Source organism: Pristis pectinata, chromosome 2, assembly GCF_009764475.1.
Source record: "Pristis pectinata isolate sPriPec2 chromosome 2, sPriPec2.1.pri, whole genome shotgun sequence".
NCBI lineage: Eukaryota > Metazoa > Chordata > Chondrichthyes > Rhinopristiformes > Pristidae > Pristis > Pristis pectinata.
The window spans coordinates 138,808,018-138,825,909 of record NC_067406.1 but is presented as its reverse complement, the minus strand read 5'-3'; the positions used below and the strand labels follow the sequence as shown (position 1 = coordinate 138,825,909).

The 17,892-nt window shown below is 43.6% G+C and overlaps 1 protein-coding gene across 4 annotated transcripts in view; it reads right to left on the bottom strand.

Moving 5' to 3' along the window:
• Nucleotides 1-17,892, bottom strand: part of grid2 (glutamate receptor, ionotropic, delta 2) — a 930,013-nt gene that overhangs the window by 9,773 nt on the left and 902,348 nt on the right. For 2 of the 4 annotated variants that reach the window (XM_052010062.1, XM_052010064.1), the window contains 2 exons: nt 6,797-7,037; nt 3,753-3,794 (listed from right to left, as the gene is read on the bottom strand). In XM_052010062.1, coding sequence (XP_051866022.1) covers nt 3,753-3,794; nt 6,797-7,037 — 283 coding nt within the window. The remainder of the gene's footprint in view (nt 1-3,752; nt 3,795-6,796; nt 7,038-17,892) is intronic. The other 2 variants (XM_052010063.1, XM_052010065.1) reach the window with 1 other exon arrangement.

The following is a 17,892-nucleotide window of genomic DNA, read 5'->3' as shown; positions in this document are numbered from 1 at the left end:
GTATTTCAAAAGTATTTCAATCACTTTGACATTTCACAAGGTCATGAAAAACTTAAAATAATTGTAAGTTCTTTCCAGTTGTCATGACTGTTTTAGGTTGCTTTTATGTGATATTGCTTTCGAAGTTGCTAATGGATCAATTTCAAATGGCATGAGAAAAATAAATTGATGTATTATGTTTGAAAATTATGTTTCAATTACACTAAACTCAGTCTAAATTTTTACCCGGTAGACGGATCCATTCTCTGAATATTGATGGAACTGGTTGCTTAACTGCAACATTGAGCCTGAAGTTAACAAGCGTTAACATTAGTTTGGGTGAACAGTTTAATTTAACAATTCACCTAACCATGATTTTTACAACTGAGTGTTCTGTGGTGAAAAAATTCCCTTACTTTACAGTGGCTTTTCCCTGATTAGCTCACTGCAGCTTTAGCTAGCTAATGGATAAATTTCAGCACAATATTTTAAAAATAAATTGTAACAGCCAGTATGGCTTAACAATTGGTTGGATCAGCAGGACGTATTGGTATGTATTATTATTTGGCATATAATTTAAGCATCTTACATTTACTGCAAAATGTAAAGCACCTCAAGAGGATAAGTGATCCTTATTGTTCATGTTAATTGCCAACTCCTCATCTCTTCCCCTTTATAAAGGTTCAAGTGTGAGATCTGGTCTGATGAACCTGGCTTGTGTCCTCTTGAGTTTCGATGGCAGATCTATCTGAGCTTGGAAAATAGTGAATGTATTCCATAGGGTCAAGTTTGAGAGGGTAATTCTAATAGTGAAGAAATGCCCCATGAAGAAGTCCTTGACACCTAGGGGCAGACTATCCAGGAATGAATTCATGAAGCACCCATTCATGTAAAGGGTGGTGGAAATAATTCTCTTTCTTTCAAAAGGCTATGAGGATGCTGGGCCTACTAATATTTCCAAAGCTGAGCTGGACTCATCTTTGATGGATATCAAAAAGATATGGAGCAAAGGTGAGTGAATAGAACTTGGAACATCCACCAAAACCTGATCCATTGACAACAGGAACGAAGGGGTGAATGGCCTCATCCTGTTCCAGTACTAAACGTAGGGAGTGCTCTACAGTTGAATACTGTCTTTGACCTGTGCTTTCTTTGAGTATATACCCCTGTACAGGTTTAGGAAACTGGGAAACTTGCCTTTTATCCCAACACCAGAGACAACCTCACGGAGAATGAATGGATTTCCTCCATTTGCCCAGAAAGTGGAGAGGGGAGGCAGAGGAAGGAAGATTTTTCTTTGGCCGTCTATCGAACGAGCAGCTTCAGAGATCAATCACAGAAGTGGTGATACTGGTTTCTAGGTGTTGAAAGAGGTGATACAGGGTTATGCGTATTGGAAGAGGCGATCTAGGTTTATAGGTATTGGAAGAGATCTAGGTTTATAGGTATTGGAAGAGCCGATCTAGGTTTATAGGTAGTGGAAGAGATCTAGGTTTATAGGTATTGGAAGAGGCGATCTAGGTTTATAGGTAGTGGAAGAGGTGAGACAAATTTACAGGTAGTGGAAGAGGGGATACATGCTTGATACGTTCAGTGTTCTCAATTTATAGGCTGTATTGAACCAATCTGACTTGTCGAATGAAGTACAATAGAAAGGAATTTACATGTATTTATATAATGCGACATGAATTATCTTGTTTTATATTTGAGTACATTTTCTGTGGTCAGCAATGTTTCAAAAATAGAAGGTGCATGTAGATCATCTAATGATTTGTACACATAGAACATAAGGCAAAAACAGGTCAGTTATTCCAACCTATGCTCAGCTTGAGCTTCCTCCTGGGGTCAAAAAAGGTGATGCTGTTTGAAGCGAGAGAGGGCGAGGGAGAGCGAGAGAGAGAGGGCGAGAGAGAGACGAGAGGGTGTGAGTGAGTGAGAGAGAGAGAGAGAGAGAGAGAGAGAGAAAGACAATGCCCTGCTCATTTCTTTTCATTCTAACCTCTATCGGCTATTCATAGATGCTTTTTATTGTCAAATGATTTAATTTACCTCTGCAAGGTGCCACAAGCCTCCAGTGATGACTGTGAACTGACAAGAGCAAACAACTGGTGCTTGAAAGGTTAAACGGAAGGAATCACATTTAAATCAGGGACGTACAGAAGTGAATTGAACTTCAGTGAACTAAAATACAACTGAACATAAGCTCATCTCTGTGCACTGAGAACACATCCTTCATCTTTTTGTTCATGCACAGCATATTAGGGAACAAAGGGGGTAAATTAAGTTAAGTTTGACTTTAACTTGATCTTAACATGGGTCAAATGGGGTCAGTGGCTGTGTCATTCTATTAACCCAAGTGAAGCAGACCCTGTCATTTTGAAAGGCATGCGAACTGTCTGCAGATTTAGGAACACTCCTTTAAATATGCAAGTTGTTGGGACACAAAGCTGCCGTTTCAGTCTGGAATGATGGGTGTGTGTGCAACGTGCCAATCCCATGGAGGTGGAACTGCAGACAAGAAGCTAATGGTAAACGAGAGGATTTTCATGGGGACAACAGAAAAATCCCAGATTTTCATGGGATCCGGAGGTGCACCAGTGCCCCTGAAGAAATAATTCCGTGTCTGGCCTTCCATCAGTTGTATCTCCGCCCATAATAACATTTTGAAAACTGATTTAATTGCAAACTGGTTGATGAATTTGCACAGGACTTTTGAACAGATAGATTCTTTGCAATTCTTTTCCTTTGGGAATTGAGCTCAATTTTTGGCCAAATAGTCATTGACTGTGGACTAAATAATCAGTAGAATTTCAGGGAGAGGTCAGAGGCGTGAGAAATCAATCAAATCATCCTCTACAAATCCCACACCATCCAGACTTGGAAAGGTATCATTGTTCCTCCATTATCATGGGGTCTAAATCCTAGAACTCCTTCCCCATTAACACTGTGGGGTCATCCTCCCCTTCTTAGCAGACAATTAGGGACGGGCAATAAATAGAGACACAAGAGACTGCAGATGATGGAACCTGGAGCAACACACAAGATGTTGGAGGAACCCGAGCAGCACCTGTGGAGGGGAATGGACAGTCGACATTTCAGGTCGAGACCCTTCGTCTGGACCTAGAAGGAGGGGAGATCACCAGTATAAAGAAGTGAGGGGAAGGGTTGGAGCAAGAGCTGGCAGGCGATAGGTGGATCAGTGGAGGCGACAGAGGGCTACAGATGATGGAATCTGATAGGGGAGGAGGGTGGAGCACGGAACCAAGTAAGGGAGGTGGGGAGGGCAGGTGGGAAGCGGGGGAGGGGAACCAGTGGGAGGAGTGTGTGGGTGAGGGGCCAGATGGAGTGGGTGGGGGGAAGGAAAGAAACAGGGTGATGGGGGGCGGGGGTGGGAGCCGGCGTGGGTGTACGGCAATAAACTTTGGCCCTGTCATCAATGCTTACATCCGGCTAAAGAATTGAAGAATAGTTTTTCACCATTCTCAGAGAACCCTACAATTTGAGCTGGGCATCTCATCTCAATCTTCCGTCTCCGAGTTTTAAAGAAAATTTTGGGCGTCTGTTTGTAAGCAAAGCAATGTTCCATTCTGGTCCACCAGAGCTTCTCCAGAGATCTGTCTCGTTCCACGGTGGGTTATTATCAATGGGTTACCTCCTTGTACCCTCCAGAACCCAGACCCTTCACTCCATGCTCCCAGAGTTCAGCATTGTCTCCCCAAGTACAGCCAAACCACATCCCCCCCACCTACTGATTCTGATTACCAGATACCTACCAAATTGTAGACCTTGTTCTCCATCCCACTGTGTAGAAACGGCTTTAAAATGGTAAAGGATAACAATTAAATCCATAAAGAAATGTTTATAAAATAAAGACTGTTCATTCAAGATTTTTATAGAAAACGATCAGCATTCATGGACTAGCCTTCAAATAGTAAGGCAGATCCAATAACATAAAAACTAGTGTCAATATAAATCACTTTGCCACATTGATATGAAGCAGCACAGTTCTCTGATTCACTGTGACCGAGGCCATAGGAATTTGGCCAGCTTCTTGGAACAAGCATTAGAAATTCCTATGTCAACAGTTAGAATGGAAGCTGTACAAGGAAGCATCATACTGTCTTTACATACCACCCAACAGCTACGCAATGCAGTGGTGTTGAATTATGCCAAGCTTTGCATACTTTCAATTCGTAGCCTGTAAAGTAAGTCCAACAAGCTCCCTTTCTTCCCCTCAAACTCTGACGATGAGATATATTAATGTAAACTCAAAACTTCTGTATAAAAATTGTGACTGATGCCCAGAAGTCAGTCCCTGTTCATTAACATTAAATATGCTACAGCAAAAGCTGATGACAGGTGCTAGTGAATCAAATGTGCTGGTTAGCTCCCATGTAGGAAAACCCACCCAGTTCCCATCCTCCACCCCACCTCCCCTCTTCTGTCCACCTATCACTGCTCTGCTTTTCCCTCCTATATATTGGGCTTCCCCTTTTCTCATCTTCAGTCCCGAAGAAGGGTCCTGACCCGAAACGTTGACCGCCTGCTTTTCTCCACGGATGCTGCCTGGCCTGCTGAGTTCCTCCAGCATCATAGTGCGTTTCATCCCATTCTCTACCCCTGTGCTGCCCGTCAGTCAGCTGGGACACTTCCTCTTAAATGTAGGCAACTGGAGCAGACTAGTTTGGAAGGTGCTGGATAACCAAACTTTTGTTCTGTTGCAATAACCACCTGCACTCCAGTTCTGAGATTTAGTTCCAATGAATTTTGGAAATGTGCTGTCAATATCACTTTACGTGATTGGTGTTACTGACCAGTCATGTCCTGCTGACAGGCTGGCCTTTCCTCTGTGAACCCTGATCCAAGTATTCCCCTTTTCTCAGATAACATAGAACATTACAGCACAGTACAGGCCCTTCAGCCCACAATGTTGTGCCGACATTTTATCCTGCTCTAAGATCTAGCTAACCCTTCCCTCCCACATAGCTCATTTCTCTATCATTCATGTGTCTATCCAAGAGTCTCTTAAATGTCCCTAATGTATCTGCCCCCACAACCTCTGCCGGCAGTGCGTTCCACGCACCCACCACTGTCTGTGTAAAGATTTTGCCACTGACATCCCCCTTATATCTTCCTCCAATCACCTTAAAATTATGCCCCCTCGTGTTAGCTATTGTTGCCCTGGGAAAAAGTCCCTGACTGTCCACTTGATCTATGCCTCTTATCACCTTGTACACCTCTATCAAGTCACCTCTCATCTTCCTTCTCTCCAAAGAGAAAAGCCCGAGCTCACTCAACCTATCCTCATGAGACATGCTCTCCAATCCAGGCAGCATCCTGGTAAATCTCCTCTGCACCCTCTCTAAAGCTTCCACATCCTTCCTATAATGAGGCGACCAGAACTGAACACAATATTCCAAGTGCGGTCAAACCAGAGTTCTATAGAGCTGCAACATTCTGTAGAGCTCCTCCCTCACTTTGTTACCTTATACCAATTCCGCACAGGGAACAACAAAGGGGATCCATTTGCTCAGACAGTGACTGTATAATTCTCCAGTAACATTGGTGAAATCTTCAAGTCCAATTTACCCAGTAATTTGACATGGTCATTCTCATAGTAAGAGTAATTTTAGAACCATCCTCTTCAGCCCGCATTTCTGGACAGTTAACTCTGTAATCCCCTCCATCTCCACAACACTTGAGAATTCTAGACAGCACCAACTCTGGTACATCCGTACTTTTATGCTCCCACTAATGGAGGCCATGCCTTCAGCTGTCAAGGCTCTATCTAAAGCTCCCTCACTAAACCCCTGGCCTCTGTGACCCTCCTTAAAGCCTACCTCTTGACCAAGGGTGTGATCATCTATCCTCAGGTGACTTGGTGTCAAATTTAGTTTGATGATACGGTGTATCGTGGGTGGTTTTATGAACTCAAAAGCATTGTATTGAAGCAATTGTTTGATATTGTTGCTGTTTTGATGACGTGCTAACAAGGAGTGTGAGGAGTAGTCAATAGCTAAGCACATTATAGATGCACATATGGTGTACGTTACAAGAAAAAGAAGTAGGAGTTGGCCACGTCCCTCCTGCCTGCTCTTCCACAATAAGATCACAACTGGTTTTTTACCCCTAACAAGGAGTGTGATCAGTAGTCAATAGCTAAGCACGTTATAGATGCACATATGGTGTACGTTACAAGAAAAAGAAGTAGGAGTTGGCCACTTGTTCCTCCTGAATGCTCTTCCACAATAAGATCACAACTGGTTTTTTACCCCTGCACCATTTCCCTGCACTAACCCTGTATCCCTTCATATCTAAATTCTCTCAACCTCTCTTAAATATACCCAGCAACAGAGCCTCCACAGCCATCTTGGGTCGAGAATCCCAATGATTCACCACCCCCTGGGTGAAGGAGTTTTTCCCCATCTCCGTCCTGAATGGCTGACCCCTTATTTTGAGTCTGTGACCCCTGGTTCTTGACAACCAAGCCAAGAGAAGCATCTGCCTCATCAAACCCTGAAGGAACAAAGCATCTGCCTTAATGATATCACCTCTCATTCTTCTAAGAGAACACCGTTATACTTAAACTGGCCTCATTGGAAGATCGCCCATCCCAGAGGTGTGTGTTCAATTTTCCACTCTACAAGTAGTCACATTGACATTCCTGCTCATTCCCTTGCTACTAGCTCACTGCCAGAGAAGCTGCATATACCCAGAGGCTTCAGACGCACAAGCCATACGCTGTGGAGACTTTGCATGGGAACAGACTGCTGATACTCATCACAGGGACAACAAGGTGACAGCTGCACGAATTTACCTCCTTGGACGGGACACGGGATCCCTTCCGTCTGTTCCACCAGTTCTCCACGATGGCTATGAGGCAGGCCAGGATTATCCCGGCTGCCAGAACGCAGAAGACGCCAGCGAAGCTAGCCAGGTCGAGGGCGCTGCCTTTCTGCTGGGCTCTGTTCGGGGACGAGATGTCACACTGGGCTGTCTTTGGCCACCACTTGTGCTTCAGGATGTCGAGGTCTCCGTGCTGCAGAAGTTCCAGGATCCTAGGGTGAAAGAACAGTAAACACCGGTAGTGTAGCGGTTAGCGTAACGCTTTACAGCACCAGCGACCTGGGTTCAAATCCGGCTGCTGTCTGTAAGGAGTTTGTATGTTCTCCCCGTGTCTGTGTGGGTTTCCTCTGGGTGCTCTGGTTTCCTCCCACATTCCAAAGACGTACGGGTTAGGAGGTTGTGGGCATGCTATGTTGGTGCCGGAAGCGTGGCGACACTTGCGGGCTGCCCCCAGAACAGTCTACGCAAAAGATGCATTTCACTGTAAGTTTCGATGTACATGTGACTAATAAAGAAATCTTACCTTATCTTATCTGATCTATTCCTTGGATATCCAGAAACAACTCTAGGTCACCACACGCCCCGAGCAGTTGGTTGGCACAGCAATGAATGTGCATGTATTTACATATGTGTGTACATTGTATGTATAGACATACAGTATACTGTTGATGTACCATGGGAAATATCCTATCTGGATACATCATGGCTTGATGTGGCAACTGCTCTGCCTGTGACCGCAAGAAACTGCAGAGAGTTGTGGACACAGCTCAGCACGTCACAGAATCCAGCCTCCCCTCCATGGACTCTGTAAAGACATAATCAAAGACCCCACCCACCCTGGACATTCTCTCTTCTTCCCCCTCCCATCGGGTAGAAGATACAAAAGCCTGAAAGCACGTACCACCAGGCTCAAGGACAGCTTCTAACCCGCTGTTATAAGACTATTGAATGGTTCCCTAGTACGATGAGATGGACTCGTGTTGTGACCTTGCACCTTATTGTCTGCCCGCACTGCACTTTCTCTGTAACGGTAACACTTTATTCTGCATTCTGTATTGTTTTACCTTGTACTACCTCAATGCACTGTTGTATTGAATTGATCTATACGGGCAATAAGCAAGACATGTCTTTCACTGTACCTCGGTACATGTGACTATCATAAACCGATTTACCAATTTAAAAATACACACATATCACCAACATTTTGTCCTGGTCCGACCACGTAGATGCTGTAGCCAAGAAACCACGCCAGCACCTCTACTTCCTCAAAAGACTAAGAAACTTCAGCTCATTCCTGATGACCCTCACCAATTTTTACAGATGCACCACAGAAAACATCATAGCTTGGTATGGCAACTGCTCTGCCCAAGACTGCAAGAAAGTGCGGAGAGTTGTGAACACAGCCCAGTCCATCATGTAAACCAGCCTCCCGTCCATTGACTCTGTCTACACTTCCTGCTGCCTCAGGAAAGCAGCCAATGTAATCAAAGACCCCTCCCACCCTGATCATTCTCTCTTCTCCTCCCTTCCATTGGACAGAAGCTACAAAAGCTTAATAGGACATACCATCAGGCTCAAGGACAGCTTCTACTCCACTGTTATAAGACTCTTGAACGGACCTCTTATACGATAAAGATGAACTCTTGATCTCTCAATCTACTTTGTCATAGCCCTTGCACTTTATTTGTCTACCTGTACTGCACTTCCTTTGCTTTCTCTTTTTATCCCTTTGAACTATCTCAATGTATGGAGTGATCTGTCTGGATGGCAGGCAAACAATAGCTTTTCACTGTATCTCGGTACATATGACAATAATAAACCAATTACCAGTATATGTACTCATTTATTATATATAAATAGATAAACAAGGTGGAGGAAGAGGTCAGGGCACCTCAGCACTATCCCAAGACTGCCAGCAACAGCACTAAATGAGGTGGCAACTTTCTGAATGAGAAAAAACGACAAGATTGAATCTCATGGAAAGTCAGATGCATTTTGAACAAGCTTACTCCAAAGAAGTTTCCCAAGCTATGCCTTGAGCACCTCATTGCTGGTGTGGGCTCAAAACTGGTTCTAAAAGGGATCATTTTACTGATAGTAGACATCGTACACATATACTGTATGTGTACAAATGTGTGTTTGTAAAGGAGCATAAAATATACAATGCACATTAATACACATATAGATTTCAATATTAAGAAAAACAAAGGCACATTTCTATAGCACCACATCACTTTCAGGATGCCCTAATTGTATTTCAGACAACAAACTTTGTCCAGGTGTTTCACTGTAATGTAGTGAATGCGGGAGCCAAGATTTTCACACAGCAATCTCCCACACACAGCAATGCATAAATGACCAAATATTATGTGTTTTTGATGTTGACTGAGGGACAAACAATAACCGGATCAGGAAGACTTGCTGGCTCTTCTTCTTTATTCCCTCAGGCTATTATATCAGCCTGAGGGAATAAAGAGTTTAGCATTTCTTCTGAGGTACAAGATCTCCGTCAGTGCTGTGTGAGGGTGTCAGTCTTAAATTAATCCTGGATCCTCTGATTCACAAGTGAAAGAATTGCCAGATGAGTCGCAGCTGACATGTGTGTGTATGTGTGTGTGTGTGTATGTGTGTGTGTGTGTGTGTGTGTGTGTGTGCACACATGTTGATGTGTTTGTATTTGTGCATGTGTGCATGTGTACATGTGCATGTACATGTGCATATGTATGTGTGTGCGATCGTGTGTGTGCATGTGGATGGGTACATGTTTGTGCACGTGTGTGTAAATACTATGGATGCGTGCACGTGTAGCAATGCAGTCTGTGTGTATGTTGTGTGTATAAGTGTGTGTGCATGTATGTGCGCACATATGTGTATTGTGTGTGTATATGTGCAGATATGTATGCATGTGTGTGCGTGTGTGTCCAAGTGTGAATACGTATGTATGCATGCAACATATGATAATTAAATATTCTGCAGAATTGGCTCCATGACATTACAACTCAAAGTTTGGCTGACTCAGCCTTGTGACAAGCTCAGGACTGAGGCTCACTGAGCTGCTCAGCTGCAGTTTTGCTGATGCCCACATGGGGGCAGGCTATACATAGGAAGCAGGATTTGGAAACAGTACCGAGTCCAACAGCGTGGGCTCCTGCACTTTGAGCAAGAATTAGCCAACTGCACATTTCAGCAAAGGTCATAAGTGTACAGACTTTCAGACAAAGATGCATAAAATGCAAGATGCTGGCTCTCGACCAGAAACATCGAATATTCCTCCCCCCCCATCATAGATGCTGTTCGACCTGCTGAGTTCCCCCAGCAGATTGTTTGTTGCTTTGAATAAAATGCAAGTTCTTATAAGAATGGACGGAAGTGATTGTCATGATCATGCAGTTTGGTCTGCACATGATATAACTCCTTATCTTAGTTTGTAGATGGCAGCAGATGATCTTTTAGACATGTGCTCCCTATTTCCAGTCCGTAGATTTGGAACTTTTGGACTTAGTTGGTCCTGAGGCCAGACTGCATCTAGGGTTGGGGGGAGGGGGTCAGGGCAATATTTGAACTGACCTGACATCCTTACAGGGATTGAGATTTGTCCCAGCTTGTGTCTCCCGTTCTCACCTGCCTCCACCCACGACCACAAGGTGGAATCACCTCCCCACGCAGTATTACAGCTGTTAACAACTGTTGAGTTTGACAGGGACATGGTTTCAGAAAAAAGAATTCCTCATTTAGAACAGAGGAGGAAGAATTTCTTCTCTGAGGGTCATGAACCTTCAGAATTCTCTGGTCTGGAAAGCTTTAGAACCCGAGTCATTTATATTCAGAGATAGTTAGGTTTTTGGTTAACTGGAGAATCAACAAGAGTCATGAGAAACAGAAAGGAAAGTGACATTGAATCCAAAAGGGGTCACTTCCAACACTCTTCCTGAGTCTAGTGCTGTGTGAGTGGTCCACTAAAGCATTGAGAGATAAACTTTGCACACAGATGAGGTGAATGCACACAGGCTTTTCCCCAGGGCTGGAGAATCAAGAACTGGAGGGCATAGGTTTAAGGTGAGAGGGGAGAGGTTTATTAGGAACCTGAGAGGCAACTTTTTCCACGGAGAGTATGGTCCGTATATGGAACGAGCTGCCTGAGGAAGTGGTGGAGGCGGGTACAATAACAACATTTAAAAGACATTTGGACAGGTACATGGATAGGAAACGTTCAGAGGGAAATGGGTCAAACGCGGGCAATTGGGACCAGCTTCAACAGGCATCTTGGTCAGCATGGACCAGTTGGGCTGAAGGCCCTGTTTCTGTGCTGTATGACACTACGACTCTATAACTCACATCTAAACATGGTTTATACTCCATTTGACATCACTGTATTTACCCAGCAACTTCCTGTCACACACAGGGGAGATTCAGAACACTGGAAAATACTGGAAATTTTCTGAATCGTGCAGAAACTTTCATCAAACGGCCCACAGAAACGGAATTTCTTGCTCGTGACCTTTTATGTTCACCATTGGTGCTGGCTGTGAAATCACAGAGCTACCCTTAAAGGCAGCAAATAAAAGTAATCAACGCTTGGTTTATCACATGACAGAACTTTAAAAGATTTTAATTTCTTGATTAAACCCTCACCATCAGCACAGGCTCCATAATTGACTTGGCCAACTGCCAACCAGCTGGTTAATTTCTCCAGAAAACAAGCATACAGCAAAACAAAAATGCTCATAAACTGCAATATGCCGTGGTATTTTGCCTGTCGAACAAATAGAATTGCTTGTCTATCTGTTGACTCTTGCTTTACAAGGTCCTCTGTTCTTTTTTTTAGGTACACAGGTCTGGTGACTAATGTGCATAATTATGTGCTCCATTTCAGTGACACAGCTATTATGGAGATGCCTATTTCCATATCCAGTGCCATAAAAATGTACCTAGCTGTTTTGGCATTACAGTCATAGAATTATTATTAGAGTCATTATAGCTTGCTGAGTCCTTGCCAACTCTCTGTACAGCAATCCATCTCTATATCCCTGCAAGTTTATTTCCGAGTGCCTTCTGAAATCAAAGTCAATGACTATTCCCGCCACCACCTCTCTCAAAGGCAACGTTGTTCCAGATCATCACCATTCGCTGCCGAACATCCTTCTTCACATTCACCCTCTTGCTCTTGCCCCAAACTTAAATCTGTGTTTCCTTGTCTTGCTGCCATCAGCGGACAGGAAGAGATTTGATTTTCGTACCTTTTCTGAACCGGTCATAATCTTGTCTGCCTCTCTCTAGTCGTCAGGGGAACGACTCCAGCTTCTTCAGCCTAACCTTGTGAGTTACAGACCTCACCTTCAATAAATCTCTGGGCACTTTCAAGGGGTTTTGTAAAGTGTGGTGACCAGAAGTGGATGCAATACTCTACTTGTGACCTAACCAAAGCGTTCGCTGTCGAGTTCCCTATGAGTGAAGCCCAATATTCCAAATATTTTGTTAACTGTATTCACAGAAGAAAACACAACTGCTATGTATGAGGAGCAGTGCTTTAATCAGAAGAAGGTGAGTTGGCAATTAGTGATTTTTCAAATTTTCATCTCTTTCCTGAACATCATCCTCCACTTATCTGTAGCTAGAGTTCACTCTGTAGAATCTTCTAATGATACAGTTGACTCAAAGCCATTTTTTGTTTCTCTCATTGATAGTGGGAGTTATTGGCAGGACCACACGTGCTGACCATCTTTTATTGTCTTCAAGAAGAATATGGTGAGCTGACTTCTGGAACCACAGAGGCTACAGTGATGGAGACACAGGACACTGCAGATGCTGGAATCTGGAGCAACAAATGATCTGCTGGAGGAACTCAGCGGGTCAAGCAGCATCTGTGGGAGGAAAGGAATTGTCGACATTTTGGGTCCTGATGCAGGGTTTCGACCCGAAACGTCGACGATTCCTTTCCCCGCACAGAAGCTGCATGACCCCCTGAACACCCCCAGCAGATTGTTGCTACAGTGGTGAAGGTGCTTGTCGCTCACCAGTAAGCTCCAAGATTTGGAACGAGAGATGATAAAAAGAATTCCAAGACAGGATGGTGCAGAACATGAAGGGAGCTTGCAGGTGATGGGCCCTCTTGCCACTGTATACTTTATCTCCTTATATAGACCGTCAAACCCCTTCACTTTTCCGTTGAGAACCTTTAGCTCTCTGGACCTGCCAATCTCCAACTTTTGACTTTCAAAGATGGAGAAGATGCATTGGTGGGAATATACGGAAAGGGCCGAGCAAAAGGATTAGTATTATCTTGGAATTGTGGTGGGCTCATAGAAAGACAGGAACAGGAGGAGACATTCAGCCCCTCTATCTTATAACTAACTAACTCTGTACCTCAACGCTATCAATGAACCTTGCTGCCATATTCCTTAATAACATTCCATGACCCGAACTCTAACCTCTATACACCTTCTAGAGGAAGTGGTAGAGGCAGGTACAATTATACCATTTAAAAGACATTTAGCCAGTCCCCTCACCTCTTGATACTGGCTATCTTCCCTCTATCGTTCAGACCAAATGAGGGGTCTTGACTTGAAATGTTGACTGTCCATTTCCCTTCACAGCCGCTACTTGACCCTCTGAGTTCCTCCAACAGTTTGCTTTTCGCTCCTGCAGTCTCTTGCGTCTTCATACTTTTATGGAATGTCGCTGTGCACAGATTAGTTGCTTTGTTTCTTTCATTGCAGTTTGGTAAACATTTCCAAATACTTACTTAGATGTAAAATGCTTTCGGACCTTCTGAGCTCCTGGAAGGTCCCATGCTGTGATCCTTATTGCTTTTTTTGTACTATACATGTTTGCAATCATATTGATAAAAGCTGTCTTTTTGCAAAGATCTTCTCTTTGTTTCTTTAACATATGCGATTGAGATTTGATTGTAAAACAGAGCTGGTTGGGACCTTCTCAATTTGGAGAGATGGATCAGAACAATGATAGAGAAGGGAGGTGACATGTCTTTGGTGTGGTGAGATGAAGTAATGCAGGAAGAGGCTGATGTGGGGCATAAACACCAACATCCTGTGGGGCTGAATGGCCTGTTTCTGTCTTGCAGCTTCCATGTAGTATTTAACAGGGCAATCTTCAATATTGCTGTCAAATTCTCTCTGATTATAGTCTGACATGAGCATTTGATTACCACAGCTGCTTTTATACAATGCACTTTATCAATCAGATCGAAACCTGGAAGTAAATGTGTTGGCAAAAGAATACTTTCAGGTGCCAGGATTATTACATTCCAAGCGGATTTTGTGTCTGAATGATAAAACCATCAGCTCAGAATCCAACCAGAACAGAAATACTCGGAGTGTTGTACACTCAAATTGTCTTTTTATTCTTGATATATTGCCCTTACTTTTTTCTTTCATTTCAAACTCAATTGTTTTCCATGCACATAGTCAGGGATCTGGATTACTTGGCAAGCACTTTGTCAAGACAGCCTTGGTAAAATTGGCTGCCAAACTGAGTATGGAGATAAGAAGTCGATAATGTATGACATGGTTTCCCAAATAGAAAGAGTGTTGTGCGGGTCTCCGCAGACAGGGTACAGATTCAGAATAACAAGTATTCTGCAGAGTGTACCAAAGTACTCCAGATTAATCTGTGACTGAGCGCCCAATCTGAATGGCCTTCCATTCATTCTCAAATATAAAATTCTCAATTTGATGCATAAATGCAGTCCTGACATGAGGTTTCCTCACACAAAAAGCTGGTGGGAAGTCAACGGGTCAGGAGGGAATCTGCAGCCCTTTGTTGCCTCCACCTGTCACCCCCCCCCCCCCCAGTCTCTGTCAAAATCTCCACTCTTGCCTCTCCCATCTGACTCCATCTGCCAATCAACCCTTCCACCTATCACTTGCCAGCTCCTGCCTCACCCCTCCCCTTCACTTCTCTATGCTGGCGATCTCCCCTCTTCATTTTTTTGACCTGAAACGTCCACTGTCCATTTCCCTCCACAGATGCTGCCTGACCCGCTGAGTTCCTCCGTCGTTTTGTGTGTTGCTTCAGATTTCAGCACCTGCGGTCTCCTGTGTCGCCATGGTGTTTTCTCAGCTCTTTTTATTTTCATTGCTGGATCAAGGCAAAGTTACTGTTGGTATTTCCCATGCTGGGGGATCAAGCAGGGTTTCAGAATAAGCCCATTGAAGATGGAGATGAGGAAGGATTGCTTTCCTGAGGGTTATGAATCTTCAGAATTCTCCACTCCGGAGAGTTGTGGAAGTTAAGTCATTGAATATATTCAAGACTAAACAGTCAGATTTTTGGATTATTGGGGAAGAGGCAGGTGAAATGGAGCTGAGGCTGGGATCTGTCCAGCCACAACTATTTGAATAGCAGAGGAGCTACATACATACCCTACTCATAGAACATAGGACATAGAACAGTACAGCATGGGAACAGGCCCTTCGGCCCACGATGTCTGTGCCAACCATGGTGCCAAATGAAACTTATCCCATCTGCCTGCACATGGTCCATATCCCTCCATTCCCTGCCTGGTTATGTGTCTGTCTAAATGCCTCTTAAACGCCACTATCATATCTGCTTCCACCACCAGCCCTGGCAGTGCATTCCAAGCACCTACTACTCTCTGTGTGAAACACTTGCCCTGCACAACTCTCTTAAACTTTCCCCCTCTCACTTAAAGCTACGTCCTCCAAGATTTGACATTTCTACCCTGGGAAAGAGACTCCAACAGTCCACCCAGTTATGTCTCTCATAATTTTATAAACTTTTCCTCCTGCTCCTGTTTCTGTTATTCTTAATACTCTTACTTCGCTGCCCTTTCAGTTTCCTTTTTTGTACTGATGTCTTGTTTTGCACACTTTTTTCTTTGCTGTCTTGTATAATTTATATTCTGTGTGTTATCTGTACCTATGTGCCTGTGATGCTGCTGCAAGCCAGTTTTTCATCGTACCCGTCCCTCACCGTACTTGTGCACATGACAATAAACTCGACTTGACTTGAACATGCTCAAGCTCAAAGTAACCGGCTCTTTGCAAACATTTTTCCTTGTATCTGCAAGTTTGTGCCCTCTGGTTACTGATATCCACTAATGGAAGCAGTTTTTTTTTGTACACTCATCAAACACCACCCTGCCCACACTCCCAACACCTTAAATACCCCTGATTATTGCAGTCAATAAACTCTATTATGATTTAATTAATAGCATTATGAAATTTAAAGAAGATTTATATTCTAACTATTCTGGTAGTATAATCAATGCCAATGCATTTAAATCAACAAAGTATATATGGTTCAAAAATCTAACAGCAATCCTGATAAATAGCCAGTTGGATCATGTTTCTCTTTCATGGCATAAAATATTAGGACATTAATTCCTATATTAGAGCAGTGATTACACTTTAAAAGTACTTCATCGACTGTAAAATGCTTTAGGATGTCCTGAGGTTGTGAAATGTGCAAATAGCAATGAAGGTTTTTTTCACTTGGTCTTATCTGTAAAGTCAGGTATTTAGACAGTACAAATCAGCAGGGGTCCCCTCCCTTTTACATCTTCAGAAACCAGCCCTAATGATCGGACTCTTTGTTCATCCTTCAAATCCACAGACCCCCATGGCGTCAATAAGGATCAAATGTGCACTCCCAACCATGAGATAACCAGATATCAATTTCTCAAGCTGACCATCAGGAAAGATGTGTGATCACCTGGCTGAGGTACTGAAGAAGTTTCCATTCCAGCATCAAAGAAAGAAAGAGGGGGTTTCAACTTCCCCAGTAGTGGGGGTTTCAACTTCCCCAATGTTAGGGGTTTCAACTTCCCCAGTAGTGGGGGTTTCAACTTCCCCAATATTAGGGGTTTCAACTTCCCCAACAATAGGGGTTTCAACTTCCCCAATAGTAGGAGTTCCAATTTCCCCAATAGTAGGGGTTTCAACTTCCCCAATCACGGGGGTTTCAACTTCCCCAATAATGGAGATTCCATCTTCCCCAACAGTTGGGGTTTCAACTTCTCCAATAAAAGAGATTTCAACTTCTCTCATAGTAGGGGTTTCAATTTCCCCAACAGTAGGGGTTTCAACTTCCCCAAGAGCAGGGGTTTCAATTTCCCCATTGGTGGTGGTTTCAACTTTCTACTGGGATTGCCAGAGGGGACGCAGAATTTTTAAACTGCACCCAGGAGAGGTTTCTGAGTCAGTATGTAAATAGTCCTGTCAGAGAGGATGTGGTTGAGGTAGTCTGTGTGGACTTCAATTAGGTCTTTGACAAAGTTGCATATGAAAGGCTGATCCAAAAGAACTCATGGATCCAGGGCAATTTGATAAATTGGATCTGAAATGGACGGTTGTGGGAGGCAGGGGTGATGATTGAAAGAATAAGGCATGATTAATTTTTGGAGAAATGACATCAGTTTCATCAACCATCAAGTAACAGGTTGTTAATGAATTTATAACCATTTTTCATTGGATACAGAGGTGGGTATTTCTCTGTTTGCTTGGGAGTTTGTTGTGATGAAATGACAGGGGAAATGGCGGTAACTAATGGTAAAAGCTATGAAATTTTATCAGTATTTCAGTATTATTATATTGTGCAATCATGCAGAGCCTAATTATAGTTGGGCATAGCGCTATCCCAAGAGCAACTGAAACCCCAGTTCAATGGAATAGAACCATCTCCCAAATCCATTTTGGGGCTATTTAGTAAGGTTGCTGCCTCAATATCTCCAAGGTCCTGGGTCCAATTCTGACCTCTGGTGCTGTCAGTGTAGTGTCTGCATGTTCTTCCTGGTGCTCAAGTTTCCTCCCACATCCTAAAGGTTTATGGTTTGGTGGGTTAATTGACCCCGTGTCTGTGTGGGTTTCCTCTGGGTGCTCCAATGTCCTCCCACATTCTAAAGATGTATGGGTAGGTTAACATGGGTTTAAAATGGGTGGCGCAGACTCGTAGGGCCAGAAGAGCCTGTTACCGTGCTGTATAAATAAAGTTTGAAGTAAAGTTTAAAGTTGTGGAGGGCACCTTCTGAAAGGAAGTTCTCTGTTCCTTTCTCACTGGATGTGTGATATTGCTGAGCTGTTTGCTTCT